Raw genomic sequence first — 21,823 nt, 5'->3', positions numbered from 1 at the left:
TCAGACAAATAAAGATTTACTGCAGTGGGAGAGCATTTTAAGATCTTAGATTAGGATCGGGCTGAGACAAGAGGAAGACTATTTCTTAGAAGCTGATTTCTCATATTGATGTTATACTGAGCTCAGGAATGTTTAGGAGATAAAGGCTGGACAAATTAGAGATCGTATAACCTTTGCTTTCCTTTGGATCAACAGAAACACAAAGACACTGAGTGGGTTTGAGCAGGTTTTTATTGGATCTCTAAGTATTGCTTCATGGCTAGGCTGTTGTACAGAGGGGCCCAAAGCAATCCTGAACATAATCAATTCCTATTTCTCAACTTCAATCTCTCCAATCAGTGAGTTTAACACCAGCAAATCAACCACTTCAACCAACTCAGATAAGAGCTATCAGAGATCTGCAGAAGAGTGAATCGGGTCTTTAAAGTCACTGAAACAGCCTCAATTAACTCGCTCTAAACTTTTGTTTTCTACAAATCTTTAAACAAACCAGTTCTTTATTTCATTACACTGTGATGGAGGAAGTATCAGGTTTTATCTTCATGTGTTAAAAAAGCAGGGAAATAATAGTCAGTTACAACCATTCTGGCTTTTAATGGAAACTCAAGCGTAAATCATGTAAGTACAATGGCCCTTTTTTGCAAAGCCCAGTTCACATATCATGACGTAAGGCCGTAAATGTTGAAGGTACTATAGACACATGGAGGCCTGTTATCTACATCTACTGAGTATCTTCTCTCACAGCAGGACAATGAGCTCTAATGTAACAATATAAATCTCTGAGCTTAAACTGAGTCGTTTGCAAAAGCAGGACTTAAAGAGGATTTACAACAGAATCAGTGTGTTGGCTTCAGGTTGTTTTTTTTTTCCCCAGGTGTGTTTATCATCGGGGTTTCGTCGGGTGAGTCCAGAACATTCACTTGTCAGCAGACAGCGCAGATGGGGACTCTGGGACTTTATTTGACCACACTGGAAAAACAAAGAGAAGGAGATCAGTGATTGTCAGTGATTATTCTAAATTCTATCATCCTTATAAAGTTAATTTTCATTACATTCAATCCATCTACTGTTCCCTCTAATCTGAAGACAGAGAGGACAGTAGGATTTGGGGATAGCAGAGGACCAAAGAGACCTGACAAGACAAGAGCTGAATATATCTTTGAAACGCTGCTGTTGTTCAGTGTTACAGTTCTTTATTAACCTTGGAAACAATAGTTTAACCAAAAAAATTAACTCAAAGTGCAGTGACCCTCTGTATCTGTATACATCTGTATCTCTATAGTGACAAAATCATTGTTTTAAGATGATCCGCTGTGGAAGACCACAAGTTGTGAAAAAAGTGATGGGCAAATCTAGTACGTTAACCTTGAATCATAACTTTGAAATCCCTGAAACTATTTCAAAAAAAGTGTCAAGGAAAATCCTGGCAGTTTCTTTATTTTCTTTGTGAGATTTCAGATCCTAAATTCAGGTCAAAGATAACTAATAATTTACTTAAATAAAATCACAAGGCAAGGGGGAGGACTATAAAGTGGTGCAGGAATGAGTCAGCATTTTAGCACCACCGGTTGGTTCGACTCAAAGTCAGTAGGTTTTCTTTAACGTGCAATTACATGCCTGAAATGAGATCTGCCGTTAACACAAGCTTAAGAGACATTCACGTTTTGTTCTATGACATAAAATATGTCAGTAAACACCCCACATGTGAATTTTGAAGCTTTAAAGTGTCTTACAAAAGGCAGTTGCTAACAAGTGGCTAAATGATATTACAGAACATCATAATGCTGAACTGCGCCGAACTCAGTGCTATAACCTTGTTGTGTTGAAGACGTTAAGTCATGCGACCATGGTGGAGTTGTTTTATAACCTAACATTAGTTTTGTTTTTTTTTTTACTTCTGGCGATTGCATTTAGGCATCAAAAATCATAAAAGTGGTGTTTACTTGTCAAGATTATTTTGCTAAACAAAATATGTAAGTGTCATAAATGTTTGTTTGCCACAGAGCTTATTTTGCAAATATCCAAAATCCAATGGGAAAATCCCATAGGCTTTTGACGAGGGAACCAGAGTGATACTAACTTCCAGGCTGGCCCACAAATGCACATCATCCCTGCACCACTCTATTTGCCTTGGTCCAGACCTTTTACCCAACGAAGTTCGAGCTGACTGAAGATGGAAACATAGTGCAATGAGTTGACAATTCTGTCTGATATCAGGCAACCACTCTATTGCATTACATGTAAAAAATCCTGAATTCAAAATTTGATTAGTCACTACATTGATCATAAAATAAACTGTACAATGTTTCCCTCTGAAATGTTGTGGGGTAAAAGCAGAATCTAAAAGGGAATACTGAAGTAAAGAACCATTACCTCATATATGTACTAATGACTGTGCTTACCGTATAGTAACTCTGCTCGGTTACTTTTGACCAATGTCATTATAGTTATCTAGAAAATGAAAAATGCTAGCAGCTCTGCAACTAAATTGTAGGTAAACTTAAGGGCATGTGGCAAGAACATACAAATGCTTAAAGAAATTGTTTGACCTTCTGAAAAATATACGCATGTGGTAAATAAGTGGCTACAGCCAGTAAGGTTAATTTATATTATATTAATTTAAATGGGGTTGTGTTTCTTGTGTTCACGAGAAAACACCATATGAACGCCCTGCTCTTGTGCCATTCATGATATCATAAGAGGAAATCTTCTGAAAGCTCCTACTTCTCAAGTTGGGACGTGTTTGTTGGCGTTTTCTGAAATGGTGGAGGCCATGAACGTAAATTTTTCATGTATGGTAAGATAATGTAATTTTAGTTTAGAGTTTTTATTTGTAATTTTACAATGTGTGCAAGGAAAATGTCAATATTTCCAATGGCCTCATCTTTTTCCTGCCACTATGGCTTTATAGTCCCTTCCGTTAGCTTCTTAGCTTGCTAGATTGTTAGCCTCGGTGGCTTCTAGACAACGACAGTAACATCCATGTTGTTGCTGCCTCGCAGTGGTGCTCTCACGACAACCACTTTAACGTCAAGTATATGTACACTGATTCGCATGTGGTTACCACAAGCTCACAATTTACGTTACATGTGAAGGCAGCGTTAGCATAAATACTGGAAACAAGGGAAACAGCTAGCCTGCATCTGTCTAATGGTAACATGCACTACGAGCCATTGCCAGGCAACCAGCGAGGATTCAACAATGTTCGAACCCCCCGTAAAACAGCTAATTATTATTTTAACACTTAACCTTTTTATACGACTGAATTTTGTTAGCCATGGCCAGAACCAGGCTAGCTGTTTCACAGTTTCCAGTCTTTATGCAAAGCTAAGCTAAGCTAAGCTAACTAGCTGCTGGCTGTAGCTTTATGCTAACCATACAGACATCAGAGTGGTATCAATCTTTTTATCTAGCTCTTAGAAAGAAGAATACACATATATCCCCAAACTTCTCCCCTAAATTTGGTTAATATTTCCTCTTGCTCGACACTCACACACTGGTCTCCTTGTAGCGGTCCAGGGCCTCCTGGGCCACCACCTCAGAGAACTTGGGGTCAGTCCAGGGGATGTCGCCTGACACGGTGAAGTTCATGGCTGGACCATCAAAGAGCTGCACAGACACGTTTGTTTCTCCAGGCTTCTTCTCCTCACCTGGCTTCTCCTCAGCGTCCTTGCAGTTCACCTGCAGATCCGGGACAGTTGTAGTTTATTTTTTAGTTACATTACAAAGCTTATTCCTACAGCCCAAACATGTAGTTGTATTACTTAACCCATTTTCTGTAGGAGCTTGTTAGAAAGTCATATTACTAACATGAAATAAAAAAGCCCAGTCACCAGAAGAAAATAATGGCATTGTACGTTTCTGCAAACCGTGAGTATGTTACTTTTGCACGTTCCATACATATCAATGTTTCTAAAGCGTCTTTATCATCAGGAGGTGCAGGGGATGGTGGATGGTGTGTCACCTAGGTGAGATGCCTGCTAAGCTGCAGAGCAGACCACTGGTCGAGACCAACAAATAGCAAAACTGTTATTTTTTTAACATAGCATTGCTGTGTTGCTTTTTTGGCTCCACATGTTAGTGTTTTGTAGCGACCTGTCTGTTTTTCTAGCTGGATAGTGCCACGAAAAGCAGTTGTTTTTTGCCAAGGCATCGTTGTCTGTCCTGCCAGGATTGTGCCCCCAAAACTGGGTGGCTTAAGCCAAAATATGATCTTTGGATATTGTTCCCAAACTAACCACACTTTAATGACAGTGTTGTTAAAACATAAAGATTAAATGTATCTGCTACATAATAAAGCCTTGTTTCTGTTTAGTATATAAAGTATGCCCCCTAGTGTTCAACGCCAGGAAATGCATCTCTTTATGGAAGGCTAGACAAAGTTTTTCGCCATTAAATCTTTGTGAATAGATTGCGTGGAGCGGCACAGAGTGAATTTTTCACTTGAAAAAATCTATAAACAGAGCTGTATTACATTCATCAGTCTATTAGCTAATTCATGTTTATGCTAACTCACTGTGACACAATGATACAGTCTGCCACAAAGTTAATTTTTTTCATTTTTTCAAGGGGTTTCGCAAACACATTGTAGATCTCAGAGGTTCTCACTGGAATGAATGGACTTCCGGTTGACTTGCATACAATCATAGCTATGTGGAAACAAGGTGTGACGTGCACTGTAACGCTAAGCGCAAAACGCCAACATTTTTTTCTGGTGTTTGGGTTTAATAAAAGCAGGCACTGGTAAAAGAACAATGTCACAAATGATAACGACTTATTGATATTGGCTACAAACTGGCCCCCCAGGTCTACGTACCATCTGAACCCGGAAGACGTCGCCCCTGGTGTTGTTCACCAGAGATGACACCCAGCCGAACTCTCTGTTGAGCATGTCCACGATGGAGGATGTGTTGAACATCTGCTCTTCGAACCTTTTCAGGAGGTTGTTGTACTGCTGAGTGAAGCGCTCTGCTATCGCCAGCGCGTCCTCCAGCTCCTTCTTCAGCGGGCCCTCCAGAGGTCTCTTCCCAGAGCAGTCTGATGGAGAAAGCATCATGGAGCTCCAGTAATGTTAGAGAAAGCACTTTAATAATCACGCTGGGATTATTTTCATTAGCAGAAGACGTATCTCATTCATTGCATGATTTTTTATATTGAAGCAAAGATTTTAGGCTACAATGTTTATATCAACTGGCTGAAGCATCCCTTTGAATGTGAAGTCTCTGTATTTCCCAAACATCTCAGTACCTCACATGCAGATGATACGTTTATGATGTCAGAGGAACAAAACATCATCAACACAAAGGAAGAGATTACATGATTAAATCATCCTCATTTGAAGCTCTTCCTGTTTCCAGCATTATCATAAATCCTAATTGTGTTGCTCTAATAAAAACATCTGTGGTCCATCATTCAGGTCTCAACCTCCGGTTTCCTGCAGGAGGAGGCGGCATGAAAGGACACAGCTGGACCTCACTCCATCCACATAACCTTCTGAACCTTTTATTAGTTGTTTTATGACATTTAAACGGTTTATTAAATTATCAAGGATGTTATTGGTGTTCTATTTTTATTCAACATATGCTGCGTTGCTAATTATTTGTTTATTTTTGCTGCCTCTATGTTACACATCTTACACAGTCTATATCATGATGTCTATGATCATACCTTTCAGAATAAAATACTTCCTGAGGGTTATCTTACCAATATGCTGGATATCTTTGCATTTCTGACACTCGTCGCGGAACTTGAGGCAGCCGGCTGAGTTGCGACGAATCTCTCTGCAGGTCATCCTGCCGTTGCCAAAGGGTTTGGTGATGACCACGTCCTCGTTCACACTGCCGTCTGCAACCAGACACAAATGTGAAAATGTTTTTTGTAAATTCACAATCTCATATTCTAAGTTTAGATGCATGGTTTGAAACTTACTGAGGAACCATGAAAGATCGACTTGTTTGAACTCAAACTTTCATAATAATTTCTTATGATTTTATAGCCAGTCACATGACATGATACAAATATGTATATATGTTTGAGGAGCCTGTTGTAGATGAGGGGAAACAGTATATCACTGTTTTTGATATTCTCTTAAAGCAGTGGTTCCCAACTGGTGGTTTGGGGTCCAAAAGTGGGTCACCAGTCCATTCTGAATAGACCCCTGACTCATGCCTCACCTTTGAAAAGCAGGTCAAGACACTAGTTCAAGCTTGTTTCTTGCAATTAAGAAGCATCTCTAAAATAAAATCTGTTATGTCCTTCTGTGATACGGAGAAGGTCATATGTGATGATTCTGTTTTAGTTTTGGTGTGTTCTCCCTTCTCCCATCCCTTTCTCTTTCTGTTCCTTGTGTGTGGAAGGGGGCGTGGCTAGCTCTTCCCACTGCAGCTGACGATGCACACCTGTTTCTACTCAGCTCATCAACCTGCCCACATATATCTGGTCCTCACTTCACCACTCTGCTAGATAATTCTGTCTGTGTTGCCAAGTGTACTCTTTTCCAGTGTTGCTTCTGTAGTGATTTGTTCCTTGTGGATTTTTTTTTTTTTGGTTTGTGGTTTTTGTGCTCACATGTTTTTTGTTGCCCTGTTTTCCATGTGCTCAGCCCTCGAGTCATCTCCTGAGATCTGATTTTACCTTATATGACTGATTCTTATACTGGTGTTGATTTAGTTACTTAACTCGTTTTTCATGAAGTGTTTGAGATATTTTGTTAAAGAAGGATCTTTTAGACTCAATAAAAAACCACCTGCAAACCCTACAAAAGCTGAGACTGAGCAACAGTAAACAGGGCATCTGTAGTTTAGATTGAAGCAGAATAGGCACCCTCATTAGGAGCTGTGTCTGGGTCGATGTCCATCATGGAGCCCATGGAGCTGAAGAAGTTCCTGCCCATGCCCATCATCGGGGAGAACATACTCTGGAAGTTGTGGAATGGATCGTGGAAGAGAGAGCGGATGCTTCTGCTGTGGCGGGTGTACGGCCCCAGGAAGTTGGGAAAGTAGAACACTGGAGGGCTGTGGTGCACATGATCGGCCACCTGAGACACACCGACAACACAGAGACACAGCCTGTTCACTACTTTGTTCCTCAGTGAGTGTGCTGTTGTATCTATATCTGTGTATAATGAGTCAATAATATATTACTCTGAATTTAGAACATGTGATTGCGGTATGTGTTTTTCAGTGTATTCTACAGTGGCTGACTAAGGCAAGCACGCTGCAAATAGACACACCATAAGCAAATAAAGAAACATCTCCACCAACTTGATGACACATTCCCAGCATTTATCAAAAAGGGCTGCAAGAAACTCTCAACACAAGGTTAACTGTTTCCAGAGGGCACTACGTAGTGATGCACACATTTATTGCTGCCATGGCTTTTGGCTTATGAAGTTGTTAAAGGTGGCTATCATCAGTGGTGTTGGTGTTAAAGTGGCTAACTTTAATATTATGATCCTGATTCACATATTATTCCAGATCTTTTGTTAACCTAGCGTTAGCCTTTTGCTCATTATGAAATTGTCAGTTCAAATAATCTGATGAAAAACATACCACCAATTATGTAACACTGTAATAGGGGTTGAGCTAAATAAAGTACTGGTAGGTTTTGCTAACATGGCTAATAAAACAAAATCACTTTGCCTAATTCACTTATCAGCGAACAATTACGTAACGATAGCTGGTCATCCTTAAATTACCTTATCTCCAATTGGAGGATACTAACACTAGTTCAATAACTTTGCCTGTGGTGACCCGCCCACCTTAACCTATACATCAGCCCCCCTTACTCCTTAGCCCTAAAGTGGCAGTCCCAAAGAAATTGCCAAGCTATGATGTATTACGTTAAAAGAGAGGTGGTTAAGGGTAGGGTAAGGGTAGAGCCCTGTCTATTCTATGGCTCCAGGTAATGGGAAGGCTACATCCCGTAGCTAATGCTAAGTTAGCAATTAGCTAGCTATGAAGTATTACGTTAAAAGAGAGGTGGTTAAGGTTATGATAAGGGTAAGGGTAAGAGTTACATCTTGTTACATATAAAGGGAACCACGTCTTCATGTATAATGAATTATAATGTGGATTATTGTGACATCTAGTCTCATACAGTGTAGTATTGTAGCACACTTCAGATAGCTGTTGCATTGGTGGGTTCGTTTTGTACTAGTGGTGGGCGCGGTTTGTAGGGGCGTGTTGTGTACGCTACAGTCGGAATGTGTCTGCATCTGTACATGTCTCAAAAATAAAGTCAACACCAGATGCCAAAAAGCTGCAGTTCCTCTAATGGCCACTGGAGGCTGACTCCAGAAGCCAGTCAATCACCATAGATAGATCCCATGTTAAGATGCCCAACTTTACAGCACAACATGTTTACAGTTTTGGGCTCTGTGGCTAATTTACCCCTTCATAACAACTGTGCGAGGCGGGAATTTTTAAATAACTCACCCATTCACATTCTATTAAGGCTTAAAGTTACGCATTTGTTAGGGCAAAGCCTTTGAGTGACAGGCTGCGGTAGCTACAGCAGCTACATCCATTTCTTTGTACAATTTATGGGTTTACAGCAGTTGTATAATATGGGGATCACAATGTTAGGCCAAAAAGACATATATTTTAGGTGACTGATAGCCAACTTCAGTAATTAATAAGCCAAAAACTATGGCAACAACAAGCCTGTCCCAGCTGTGTGCATCACTTTTTGGTGTCCCCTGGAAACAGTGTCCACTGTGTTGTTAACCTCTTGGACATCATCAGCAGGTACAGTACTACCTCCATACACTATATAGGCTTATGTATACATGGAGACATGTATCTCTGTGTCCAGTGTTTCCATCTGTGGTACCTTCATGCTGTCTGAAAATATGGTGTCCACACCGTCGGCCATCTCTGTGTATTTTTCCTCCAGGTTCTTGAACTCTTTGTTCTGACGCTGTCCCTCCTGCATCAGGTCGTCTATTTTCTCCCCGTTGATCCAGATGGAGAAGGGAGACGTCCTGTTTAGCATCTCCTCAAGCTGCATGTCAAAGGAGAACTTCTGATTTAAAATCAAATTGTACATAGCATATCTATATTTTGTTAGCCCTGTGTATATAATCTGGTATGAGTACATGTATGTAAATATGTGATAGTCTGACCTGACGTCCCACCATTCCAGATCCACTGCTGCACGTTCGGGAGTAATATTTAACACAGGTGTTCTTCAGACACGGCTTACACTCCTCCCACAGAGCCTTCATGGTCTCGTTGCAAACCTCCTCCTCCTGCTCCAGCTTGGCCTCCATCTCCTGAGCAACACGCATCGCTTCCTGTCATGAAACAGAAACAAAGATTTCAAGAGACAAGCTCTTATTTTGGTGGGATCCATTGTGGTCACTGCCAGTTATTATTGTTGCATCATGCTTCTGAGGGATCAGATATCAGTAAGTTTGAGCGTCTGTAGGTCAAAGTAAAATGATTATCAACAGGAAATTGTATAAAGTCTATAAAGAAACATCTCATTCTGTCATCAGCGCTGATATCGGAGACAAATCATCAGATGTCTCTACCTCTTTCTTCTCCTTGGTTTTCTCCAGGTCATCCAAAAACTTCTGGTGGTCCTCTGAAGACTTCTGCATCACGCTCTTCATCTCCTTCACTCCGTTAACGGCATTTTCGATCTGTTCATCCAGATACTTTTCTCCCTGGAGTGAGATCGCTGTAAAATAAAGAAACGTATCATATATTTACTGCAGGTGTGGATTTCTGTGACAGGCTCCTGAGAGTCTACACTCTTTGACCAAACTGAGGATTTAAGTAGATAGAAATATATGTGGGATATTTTTGTTCAGTGCTTTTTTGTTTCATTTAATATTCTTTATAAGAAAAATCCTTTTATTTCTGTCTGCACTCTGTGATGCTGCAGCATCACCTAATATCTATTTTAGACATTTTAACTGAAACATGAAGCAAATAACAAACATTTTAGAGCACTTAAGGGTAATTTATAGGGTACTTTTTAAATTTTAAATATTTCAAATAAGCGTAAGTTATTTTCAGCAGGCTGAGTTGGTTTAAAGGACCAGTTTGCCAAAAAAAATCATAATAAATTTTCCTTCTCATGTGATATTTAGTCATCCAAACACTGCAACTTAAGTTTTTAGTTTTGATATTTGTCACCGCGATTTCTGCTGCCACCGTGATGTAATGGTGTGGTGTTTAAAGCATTAACAAAATACGTAGGAGCACATTTGCCAACCTTGAGACCTCAAAAATAGGGACGATTTGGAAACCTAAGTGGAGTCAGAGACTTTGTTTCCTTCATTCTAGGGACTTTTAAAGATTCAAAATAAAATAATGAGCACACAGCATCTGGATTTTTATGTTAAATACTTTTGATTTGGTTTACATTTTGGTTCATGACCCTGGTTCTCCACCAGAGTACCGGGAGGAGAGGGTCCCCCAGCCAGCTGTCCTCTCTGGCCCACTCACTCCTGAGTCCTGGTTGCCTAGACGAGGTGGAAAGGGAGGCTTGTGGTCTCTGGAAGACAACTGAGCACCCTGCCACGGTGGAAAAGGGCAAACCAGTTCCCATTGATGGATTACAGAACGGGCCTACCAGGCTCGGATCCAGGAGCCTGAAAGTTTGGGTGGGGCTCCTACGCCAGAACTTCTGCTTTAAGTCCCTGTTAACTTTGCATTTTCTTGTTGCATTATTAAAGGGCATAGTTATTCATGTCAATGCTCCAAAAGTTCTACTGAAAAATGTAAAGAACAGCCTAAACATTCACTTTAAAGATGAACATAAGAAGTCATCTTGAAACATTTTAAGGACTGGATATATACTTCACGTAGTCAGCTGGCTGCACCATAAACAAAATTGTTCATGTCAGTGCCTCTGTGGCGTGATGATTGTTGTCTCATAATCTACCCTTCTTGGGTGTCCCATTGGACTTATGCACGCGTGTCCAAGTACATATCTCCATTTCTATGCCTCCCATTCATTAGTTGTGCAATGCATTTTCGTAGCACTGCATTGCATTTCAAGAGTTGGGGCATCCGCCTCTCATTTGCATGAAGTTGAATCTAGCAACTTAATGCAAACCAGGGGCACCTGGTGCAACTCACTGCTTCTGAATACACCTGATAACCTTTTACACAAACTGTTGTCGATCTAAAATGAAGACCAATTCAGCAAACGCAAGGCTTTTTTCTGAGAGCCTGTGGTCATGTACCATAACACAGCTCAGAAGGTATTTACAGACAGCCCGACTTAGGTCGGCCTGACGGGCACCCCGCTCCGCCCCTGGAAGGTTGGAGGCAGGAAACGGGCTTGAAAGGTTGAGATAGCGAAAAGGAAAAAATGGAAAAAATGGTGTGAACATTTGTCATAAATCAGGAGAAATACAGGAGAATTGTGACCCTGGGATGACACCAGGAAAGGGCAATGAAAAATGGGAGTCTCCTGGGAAAAAGGGGAAGATTGGCAATGGCGCTTGTGAGTCCCAGTCACTTTATACTGTTTTTTACTGGAAAATAAAACAAAAACAAAAATGACAAATACACACAGTAAAAGTTAGTTTGGGATTTTGGGTGAACTGACCCTTTAAAGTTTTCTAATGCAGTGCAGAGAAACATACCGTTCAGATCGTCTTTTGATGGAGGAACAATGCAGTTGGCTGTAGCCAGAAAAAGAGCCACCATCGCCAGACACTTGGACCCCTTCTTCTTCATCATCATCATCATCATTAACATCCTCTCTGACTCTCACAGGGCCAGCAGGCAATGATGAAAAAAATCTGGGGGATAGAAAAAAAAAACATCAGACATAAATGTACAGATTCAGTCTTTGACTCCTGGCTGTCATGATGTTGTTGTAATGCCCCTGCATCTCCACTGGAGGGCGACATGAGCTGTACAGAAAGCAGACAGAGACCTACGCAGTAGAAAATAACAATCATTGCTCAGCAGTTTTGCACCCTTACACAGCAAAACATAAAAATAACACCACTGATCGACACTAATAAATAATTCAGATGCACGCCTGCTGAAAGGATCTCTTGTTTCATTCACTAAAACCAGCAAGGGCGTTATCACCAAACTGACCTCAGATCAGTGTTTCCTGTGACTTTGACAAACTGTGCATTATATAAAGGGAACAGCAGGCCCTTTCTCTGTTTACCCATTTTTTTCTTCTGACGTGTGCTTGGTCAGCTGCCTGCATATTCAACAATGACAGCTCCAACAGAGAGTGTCTGTAGCTCCTGATAGTTTTTATTCCCGTAACACACAAGAAAAAGACAGAGGGACAAAGTCATCAGACAGATGGACTGGCCCTCTCTCCTCTCTGTGCAGCTTTCCCCTGGCAGTATTCATATCTCTATGTGACGCCGCTCTGTTGATTATTTCTGCAGCCGGACATAATCCTCCCTTTTCCTGTAAATACACAGCGCAGCAGTCTAAATGCACCGATCTATCTGCCATTGTTGAGCAAAGTAATGACATTATGTGAAGTTAGCCAGCCAGAGTGGGGAATGACCAACACTTAGCATAGGCTACATTGTACTCTATGGCCAAAAGTATGTGGACAACTAAACATTACACCCCATATGTGATTGTTAAATGTCTCATTCCAAAATCATGCTGCTAGTAACACCTTCCAGAATTTTCCAGATATAGAAACCTGGCTGCAGGGATTTGTTCCCATTCAGCCACTAGAGCATTACAGAGGTCGGGCTCTGATGTTGGTCTGGCTCGCAGTCAGCTTTCCATTTCATCCCAAAGGTGTTGAATGGGGTTGAGGTCAGAGCTCTGTGCAGGACAGTCAAGGTCTTCTCAGGAAACCACTTCTTTTCAGACCTCACTCTGTCCACAGGGACACAAGGTGGGCTTAAAAGGTGGCATTTTTAAAAAGCTAGACCCAATTTTCCAATGTTTTTGTGTCTAAGTGATTAATGGAATCAACCATTTTTGAAACTGGTCCAGTGTTGAGTGAGACTGCAAGGTAATCCCCGCAGGCAATTGTGCAACAACATTTTACGTCCATTAAAAGTGCTTGTTTTTGCCACTGACAGGCTCAAACATTACACAAAGAATCCTACAGAGAATTGAAACATTTTGCTTTGCCTTTACTTGTTTGTTATTGTGACAAAGTCTTGCTCAAGGAGAAGTCTCACAGGAGGTGACTTGCAGAAAGACAACAGTGGAAACATTAGTGGGAGATGGAGGGAGGAGTGCTGGGAAGAGATTGCTGCGTTCGACTACAGAAAGTGTAGCTTAGTGTTATCTAAAAGATTTTCAACGTCATGGCTGCATGTTTAGCTGATTTCGACAATGTGGAAAAGAGATTTCACAGCAAGACTTCTCCTTGAGCGAGACTTGGTTACACACACTAACAACACACATCAGTAAAAGGTAAGGAAAAGGTTTAATTTCTCTGTAGGGTTCTTTCTGTAATGATTTGGCCACTGACTGAGCCTGTCAGTGGCCAAAACAAGCAGGTTGGGGTACCTAGCACACAGATCTGGTACTAAAAGGTGGGGCTGTGAACACTGCAGTCCGTTGATTGGTCAACAGAGGACGGTCACTCTGCTCAGGGCTGAGCTGTGGCTGGTTTTGAGGCTCATGTAACCACTGTTCATACCGTGGAGAGTTTTATTAGTAGACTGTAACTATATATATTACTATATCTAATTCATCAGGCTGACTGCTCGTGACTTTTAAGGTGGAATGTTAACTTATGTTGTGCATAAGTTGATGACGTGAATTCATCAACACACCTTATATTTCAATGTGACAACTTTGACCATTACTTAGTTTTCTCTCTTGGATGACGTACACTTTTAGTAATGCGTGGATCCTCAAGAGTTTATGTATAGTGATTGAGATTTTTGATTAGATGAGACAAAAAGAAAAACATGAGAAAATAGGGTCTGGGTTTAAAAATAACAAGTTTCTCTTTAGCTGACTTTTTTAAAGCAAACCATCTCTAAACACAACACTATTGAATCTCTTTTTTGGTCTCCACCAACTGCTGAGAGTAATATCTGCTCTTTAGCTGCTAAATGCTCCACTATGTTCACCAGCTAGTTGCTAGCATTGTCCCTCTGCTGTTTAGTGCTGGACAGGTAGCTAATTTGCGTTTCCTAGACTAGGCATGACCCGTCCTACCCTGCCTTACTCCGATTGGTTTACCCTGACATTCATACCCTAACTAATTTTACTCCTCCTGTTTAAACTGAACCAATTCAACCAATGAAGGCAACGAGTACTAGCCAATCATAGAGAGAGTAGGGTGTGTCATGCCTTCACTATCCTAGGAAAGGCAAATTTGCACCCCAGTAGCCTACACTTTAAAAAGAAATCATTTGTTTTAACCTAAAAAAAGTTAGTGTCTAGGCTGCCTTAAATTTTTAAGTTGACTGAATTTGAGAAGACACATTGAATTGTTACAAAATTGCCTCAACTTGTCTTCACAAATGCAGTCAACTTAAAATTTTAAGGCAGCCTGAACACCAACTTTGTTGAGTTAAGTAAATAGATTTGTTTTTGTTTTTTTATTTACAGTGTACACAGTGATTATCTGAGCTTTGAGACTGAACCAAAACCGTAAACTTGTGGCCTGGAAAAGATAAGATGCTAAAACACTCTGTGGAGCTGAGGGGAACTGCAGTCAGGTGAGACTGTCTACACGAGCCACACCTTCCACAAACACTGATAATAGCTACTTAAAGTACAAATGGACCGTATAAGTGAAGTTATGGTAGGTCATTATATTCTCCAAGCTAAGAGGGCAATAAAAGCAGTAAAAGGTTGTTTGTTTACTATCTGAACTGTGTTTCTAAAAATACTATAAAACATAAAATGTCCTGAAACCAAAATATCTTATGTAACTTGTTTTTTTTCCGATTCATCTCCCTGCTCCGAGATGTGTGTGCAGTCACCTGCTCGCCCACCATCTCCTGTTCCTATGGAAACAAGTAGAGTACAGCATGTTGTTTTTGCATCATATTTGGTCTAAAGCTGTCCATTAAACAGTAAAAAGGTTTACAACTTTTTACATTAATGTTATACTTGGCCTCTTGACACACAATTTACCCACTTTTTCCCATGTTATCCCACACTATCTGACTATATCACGCATACAGTAGATTCACTATCATCTTATTCAAACTTTCACTGAGGCTCTAAAATGTTTGCACATAAAGAGTCTGTGTTTTTAGGCTGCACCATCAAATACTGAACAATGGATTTTCTTACCTCTCAGATAAATCTAGTTGTATCTGTTATGAGTATTACACTGAGGATATATTCAGTGCACTGTGGTATAACCTTTTCGAATTTCTGAGCTTTAAATCTGCAGTGAAAAACAGAAAAAAAAAAAGAACTGGACGCCCACCTGGCAGCTAAAAAAAACCGTCCCACTTTCTCCTCTCTATATGAGCTCATGAGTTTAACACATACAGTGCGGCAAACTGCAGCCGCTAACACAATGAGGTCATTATCCATGTGACAATAAGCCTCTCGGTGTGCTGTATCTTTAATTACAGCACACCGCTTACTGGAAGGTTTGTAAACAGGGGCTGACTCTGACCACTGAGACCTTTTTTTTAATGAGAAAATATAAAAACATAATGAGTAAGGCTTGACGTACAGAGAGAGAGAGAGAGAGAGGAAAGAATGAGCAATGCTTTTAAAAAACACAGAGCCCGAGAGAGTAAGGTTTACAGAGAGAAAGTTAAACAAATAAAAAAGGAAAAGGAGGAGAGAAAGGGGAAATAATTTTCACGGCAGAGGTCGAGCTACGTTATTTGCTGAGTAGCAGCTGCAGGGATCCTGGTTACACAACTGAAAGAATGCAAAGCGACCAACCGTGCAGATGTTGCCTGTGAGGCCTTCTAGAGAGTTCAGCTACAGCTCCATGAAGTGAAATACACATTCATTTATATTGTTATATGGTAAATCATGGCCTTGTCTCCTATTGCTATACAGTATACATTTCTTAGCATTGTATTGGTACTGTATTGTGTGTGTATATCATACACACTGCACATAGATATCCTCCTGAGACCCTGTGTCCTCATATAAAGACTTTACATTTTGGGTTTACTTGACCTTATACTTCATCGTACTTAACTTAGACCAGTTGTCCTCGTTCGTGAACACTTTTTTGACTCGTCTAGCAGCCCTGGCGGAGCGCTTAGAGGACAATAAAACTTGAATATCTAAAGAAGTAAAAGTCATAACAAGGTTTTCCTCGGTAAACATGCGGAAGTATAATTTGCACAATACACTAATCTATGTGAAAACAAGATGGCAGCCATCTCTGCCAAGTCAGTCTGCAGCCGATCCCAACACAAAAGTGGACAAGGTCCAAAACCTTTATCATTGACAATGTTTAGTGTTTTATACTTCTTGGGTCCTACTGATCCCAAATAGCTAGGAGAAACTAAAAATGCATACCAAACAAAAGTTCGGGTCTCAGAAGGATATAACACTATGTACTTTCATATGAAGCTGAAATGGTTTGTTGATTGCTTGCTAAAAATTGCAAAGATTTTGATAATCGGTTTATCATTTTTAAGCCAAACTGCAAAAATGTCACCAGCTCCAGCTTCTGTTCCAGTTTCAGATATGACCGCTTGCCTGTTTTCTTGATAGTTTTACAATAATAAATGTAGTATCTTTGGGTCTGGGACTGTTGGTTGAACAAAACAAGCAATTTGAAGACACAAACCTGACCTCAGGAAGCTTTACTCTAATAATTTATATTTTACAGACCAAACGATCAATCAGTTAATTGTGAAAATAATTGGCAGATTGATAATTGTTAGTTAACCACACATTAACATATTATTGAGAGTGTTATATTTCTTATTCATGCTTATCAGTTCATGCATAGTAGACTTGCATGACTGGATTTCTTGGCACAAATATTTGCAAACTAATTGATGTAGTCAGGTGTACTTCAATGTATGTATTGTTCTGTATATCACATTTTAATTGTAATTTCTCTTATTTTTTAAATTTGATTGAACGGTTATTTATGTTTTCTTACCTCTTGGCTCATGTCTGTGCTGCTGTAACATATAATTTTCCCTCCTGGTTGAGGTGAGCTGACATGTCTAAAACATCTGGTGCGGTAACATTACACATCAGCTGATAAATGCACGTCACTGCTCCTGCTGATGCCTGTTATTATCACTATTGGTTAATTCCCCTCCTTGTGTCTCATTCTCTCTTTCAGAAGCTCAAACCTGCACAAACGACTTTCCCAATGCCCGAATAACAGGGACCAACTAATCTAGATCATCTCGGCTCCATTTACAACAAATGGGACTGTCACGCACGGCCCTATTCTGGCCTCATTTTTGGTGTTTGGGGATTTCTGCACCCTGAGGATTCACCTGTCATGTGGCTATAGAGAAATTAGGGTCATCTCAAAGAAGAATATGTACAAAATTTTAAGAACTGTCAATACTGTGAATAGCTATTTGTCAAAAATATGTAAATTTTGAATATTATAATATTTGAAATGCCAGAATTTTCTTTTAAAATCCTCTGTACCTGTGCTCAACTCTGTCAACAGCTCCTGGTCAAATAGCATGTCATAGCCTTTTTCTATTTTACAGATAGTAGCCTGCTGTTACTGGGTGTGTCCAGTTTAAACCACATGATGTCATCTACCCTAATCCAGTTGTTTTGATCCAAAGATGGAGGTCACACCCATGAGTAAGCAATACAAACAACAGTCACCTTGTCAGCCACAAAGTCTGCATAAAGAAAAACAACTGAAGGGACCAGATTTTAGAGATAAAATCAAGACACATTAAACAGCTGCATTAAAGTTAGATATGATGTCATTTTATAAGCAAAACCGGGAAAATGCAGTGCACCCTATTCTGTTCTAACTGATCATAATAACCCTAAAATCACAGCTTGCACATGAAGAGCCCGTTTTCCTCTGAGCATCACCGAGCTGCAGACTCTGCAAGAGAAAAAAACAAAACACAAAGGTCCCTGTGACTCACCTCTGTTTGTTTCCTGAGACTCCAGACCGTCTGAAGCTGCTCCAGTCTCTCTGCTGCTCGGTTTTATACCAGCGGATAACGGGGACGGTGCAGACATGTGATTCATTCTCCCCGCCGCTACCGTCAGGCTGCAGCAAAACAAAACTTAGCTTCCTGTTTTACCCTTCAAAATAAGTTGCTTGATATGAGGACGAAATATTCAGTTCCTTAGAATACCAGCCTGTAAAAAAAAAAGCTTACTCCATTACAAGTAAAAGTCCTGCACTGAAAATGTTATTTATGCCTTCATAAAAGTATTTAAGTGGGAAATTGGACTTGAATGGCGCCTGTGACTGATATCTCATGCTGATAAATTATTTCTTCTTATACATTAATGTGAAGTCACGATCTTCCATTTGAGTTGTAGTGATAAACTATTCTGTATTAAAAAGCAACTAATGATTATTTTCATCATGGATTCATCTGCTGACAATTTGCTACATGAAATGATTGATTGTTTGGTTTATAAAAATTCAGAAAATAACCTAATAAATGCCCAAAGTGACACCTTCACAAGTCTTTTTTTCTCCAACAAATAATACAAACCTCAAAAGTAATAAAAACATAATTAGCAAATCCTCACATTTCAGATGCTAAAACTGTAAAATGATTGCCATTTTTCCATGAAAAGTTGCTAAATGATTATGAAAGTAACTGCGTATTATAAATAAAATAAATTAAATGAATAAATGAAAAAGATTTCCCATAACACAAATATTAATTAAGTCTACAATAATAAAATACACCCCCATCTAAGTGATACGACTGAAATAACTGTTGAACTGCAAAAAAGTTGCCAGTATTTATTATTCAGTTGATCACATCATTGAAAAAGAGTATTTTAGTGATACCAAGAAATTCTGGATTAATGCATGGTATAAAAAATCCTCGGTTGCTTTTGTTATTTTTCCTTATTTTACAATTTATATGGTCAGTGACTGATAAAATAGTTTTAAAATGGTGTTGCAAAATGGTGCTCGGTCTGAGAGGCCTCTCAACGTCAAGTGCCGCTAGTGTGGGAAAACACCGTTGCGCATGCGCGTGGTTTACAGCCGTTGGTGCGTCTTTAAAGAAGATACAACTCAATTATATGGATTATTTTCTACAGCAATACATCTTATAAATTTGTCTTTCGAAGAAAAACCGTGGTTTAAATCCCCCAGTGTCCTCCAGCGACGGAATATTGTTACAAACCAGACCGCTGGTAAAAATAATCGGATTTCAAAATGGCTAACGTTAATTGCTAACGTTAACGTTAGCTTGCCAGAGAAGATGCGGTGTCTGCGACGCCTGTGTGAATTGTTAGGCCTACATGGTCAAGAACAGACTCTCAGGATGTAAAACATGTTTCTGAGAGGATTACTGAAAATAGAAGCAGAAGGATGCCATGATTAAAATGGACAAACATGCATGAACTGACAGTGTACAGTGTCAAGCTGTTTGAAAGCTAACAGAGGAGAGCAGGCAAGTGACGAGTCAGATTATCACCTGTGTTTAACTGTGTGGGAAATGTGAAATAAGGTAATATGTGAAATAGTGTCACTTTCTGTTTTCACAGCTGTTCAAAGTAACATGTTACCCACATTTTTTTCCACGTGAAAACACCACTGCACAAACTATTCTTGTCTTTGGATAGCCTACGTTTTCTGCCTGACTTTCACTGAGGCTGCATATCTTATATTTATAACTGTTGACTGCCATCCTTAATATAACACCGGTAATTTCACAATGACTAATCGTTTTTTATGTGTACCACTCCTGAAGAGCTTATTTTACTCGGTGGGCTTTTATTTTGGCGTCTTCCTGTCATCACGGTGTGTGGCTGTATCTGACTTGACGCTCCTGAGCCTGAGGAATTTCCAGAAGTTTTGTAATTTATTGGCAGCAGCACTCCGAGCTGCAGAGCAGGGAGACAAACATTTGATTCACCCTCACTATGACTCAACATTTACTAATACCTTCACTTTCATGCTTCTTTATCTGCTTAATACCAAATCAGATCTTAGGTTTATGGACTGCTTAACACACAAATATATAATATGGGCTTATAACACAAGTTACTGGAAGAATTCATTAAATGTATCACAACATAGTTCCTATATTGACACCATCTATCTGGCAACGCCTTGAGAATAGCAATAAGAGTAATATTTAATTTACCTTTATGCCAGACTGTGCATGTGCATACATTTTAAAATATAGTGAAAATGATATTCAGACTGAATTCTTTAAAAAAGCCTAGGCCAAAAATAATGAAAAACCTGAAAAACTATACTATAATTTCAACCATTTAAAGCTCTGGTAGGCATATTTTTTTTTGTTTTGATTTGCTTTGTGTGTTTCATTTATCAAAAATCCCAAAATAACCTTGCAGCATGTTGTTATTGAGGTGGTCGGAGGACAGAGGACTTCTGCACCCCCTCTTAGCTCTGTTTTCAGGCTTCAGAAAATCTAGGCCATGATGGGAGATTGTGTCCTATCACAGGTTATTTTAGGGAGAGGGTGTTCCTATTGGCTGTTCTCCAAATGCAGATGATAAAGCAGGTCCCTTTAGACAGTGAAAGCCTGATTCAATGGTGGGAAAAGGTGCTTTTCCAGCACTGGCAACTACTGGGTACACTGCAAAGCAACCCCCCACAAAAAAGGAAGACTTATCAAAATAAGAAGAGTCTGACAACAAATGAAACAGAATGTGACAATATTGGTGAAGCATTTTTGAGGTGAGAGAAAATGTTAGTTGTTAGTTAGTTCATTCTTCTGCTAACTGGAGCCAAAGGTTCACAGCTGCAGCTAATTCAAGTTTATGTAGCTAGCTAGTGCCTTGAATCCCAGAATGTCCTCTATAAGGGCTGTACTGACAACACCTTCAGTGAGCATGTGTAGCAACTCAAAGCCAGAGCAAACATCAGCGCTGGGGGTCTGATCCCAGACTGCCCCAACTCCCCACTGGATCAGCAAACTTTCTGTTGCTGCCATTACACAGGTTAGACCTAGCCCTGCTGCAGGCCATCGGCCTGCTGTGACCCCTTGGCACTGGGGTTTGTGCTGTTTGAATTACAGTCTCTACAACTGTGAAAGGGCCGTCAGTAAACTGCAGTCCGTAGCAGCTTGGGGTGAGGTAGAGGCACCCTGTGGTGGGCTAGCTAGCTGATTCTTGTCTCATTTGTGGTCAGCTAAAGTGAAAAAGTGCGTGACAAGGAGGGGCTGAGAGAATGTACTACATACAGCTCTATAATGAAATAAGATTTTGCCCATTTTAAATGGTTATAAGAAAGGAAAATCAATAATCGGCAGTTGCTGTTGATATTATGACAGGGTGCCACAATAATCAATGTACGGGAAGCACTGATAACTGCTCCTGAATGAGGTGTGTGCACATGCCTGTGCTCATCTGGATGAAGGGGCTGAAGATGGAGAGAGCTACAGGATGAAGGTGTGTATTGATATTCTGCCAACCAGAGCTCTGTTCCCTTCATCCTTTCTTGTGTCTGGACACACAGTCAGACATTCAGGATTTTTTAAAATTAACATTTTAACATGTTAACATTTTCATTTCAGCATTTGTATTTGAGAGGTTTTAGAGACTCCAGAGACCTTTTTTCACAGAACACGTCATACCACTAAAAGCACAGTTGTTATTATAAACGAAGGCTCTTAGTGTCCCAGTAAACCGGCGTCAATTAGTCATGCACACCACCAGAATCCTGGAACTGGGACGCCTAAATCTTTATCTTTAGCAAGCTTTATTGTTATTAATTATACCTGTGCTTTTCCTACTTTTACTTTTAC

At 40.0% G+C, this 21,823-nt stretch overlaps 1 protein-coding gene and 1 long non-coding RNA gene across 2 annotated transcripts; one reads left to right on the top strand and one right to left on the bottom strand.

The window, feature by feature from the left end:
• Nucleotides 1–213: 213 nt before the first annotated feature.
• On the bottom strand, nt 214–18,125 carry clu (clusterin). Its single transcript, XM_049590069.1, has 10 exons — nt 17,996–18,125; nt 11,606–11,764; nt 9,536–9,684; nt 9,125–9,295; nt 8,833–9,003; nt 6,823–7,036; nt 5,704–5,844; nt 4,817–5,037; nt 3,494–3,681; nt 214–969 (listed from the first exon to the last, which is right to left on the bottom strand). Exons 2-10 carry the CDS (start codon nt 11,718–11,720, stop codon nt 957–959), a joined length of 1,383 nt encoding a protein of 460 aa, XP_049446026.1. The 5' UTR covers nt 11,721–11,764; nt 17,996–18,125; the 3' UTR covers nt 214–956.
• On the top strand, nt 13,199–18,005 carry LOC125897042 (uncharacterized). The gene is made up of 3 exons (XR_007450377.1): nt 13,199–13,379; nt 14,532–14,641; nt 17,212–18,005. It is a non-coding gene; the product is annotated as an uncharacterized LOC125897042 (long non-coding RNA).
• Nucleotides 18,126–21,823: the final 3,698 nt, after the last annotated feature.

This window comes from Epinephelus fuscoguttatus, linkage group LG11 (genome assembly GCF_011397635.1).
Source record: "Epinephelus fuscoguttatus linkage group LG11, E.fuscoguttatus.final_Chr_v1".
NCBI lineage: Eukaryota > Metazoa > Chordata > Actinopteri > Perciformes > Serranidae > Epinephelus > Epinephelus fuscoguttatus.
The sequence above is the reverse complement of the archived record's forward strand: the minus strand, read 5'-3'. Positions and strand labels throughout refer to the sequence as shown.

What these genes read in the sequence shown, in the direction of transcription:
- clu (XM_049590069.1), bottom strand. Translation starts at nt 11,720, where the DNA reads ATGTTAATGATGATGATGATGATGAAGAAGAAGGGGTCCAAGTGTCTG. An exon ending in ATCAAAAGACGATCTGAACG is followed by an intron (nt 9,685 to 11,605) that starts GTATGTTTCTCT and finishes TTTATTTTACAG; the next exon opens with CGATCTCACTCCAGGGAGAA. An exon ending in AAACCAAGGAGAAGAAAGAG is followed by an intron (nt 9,296 to 9,535) that starts GTAGAGACATCT and finishes GTTTCATGACAG; the next exon opens with GAAGCGATGCGTGTTGCTCA.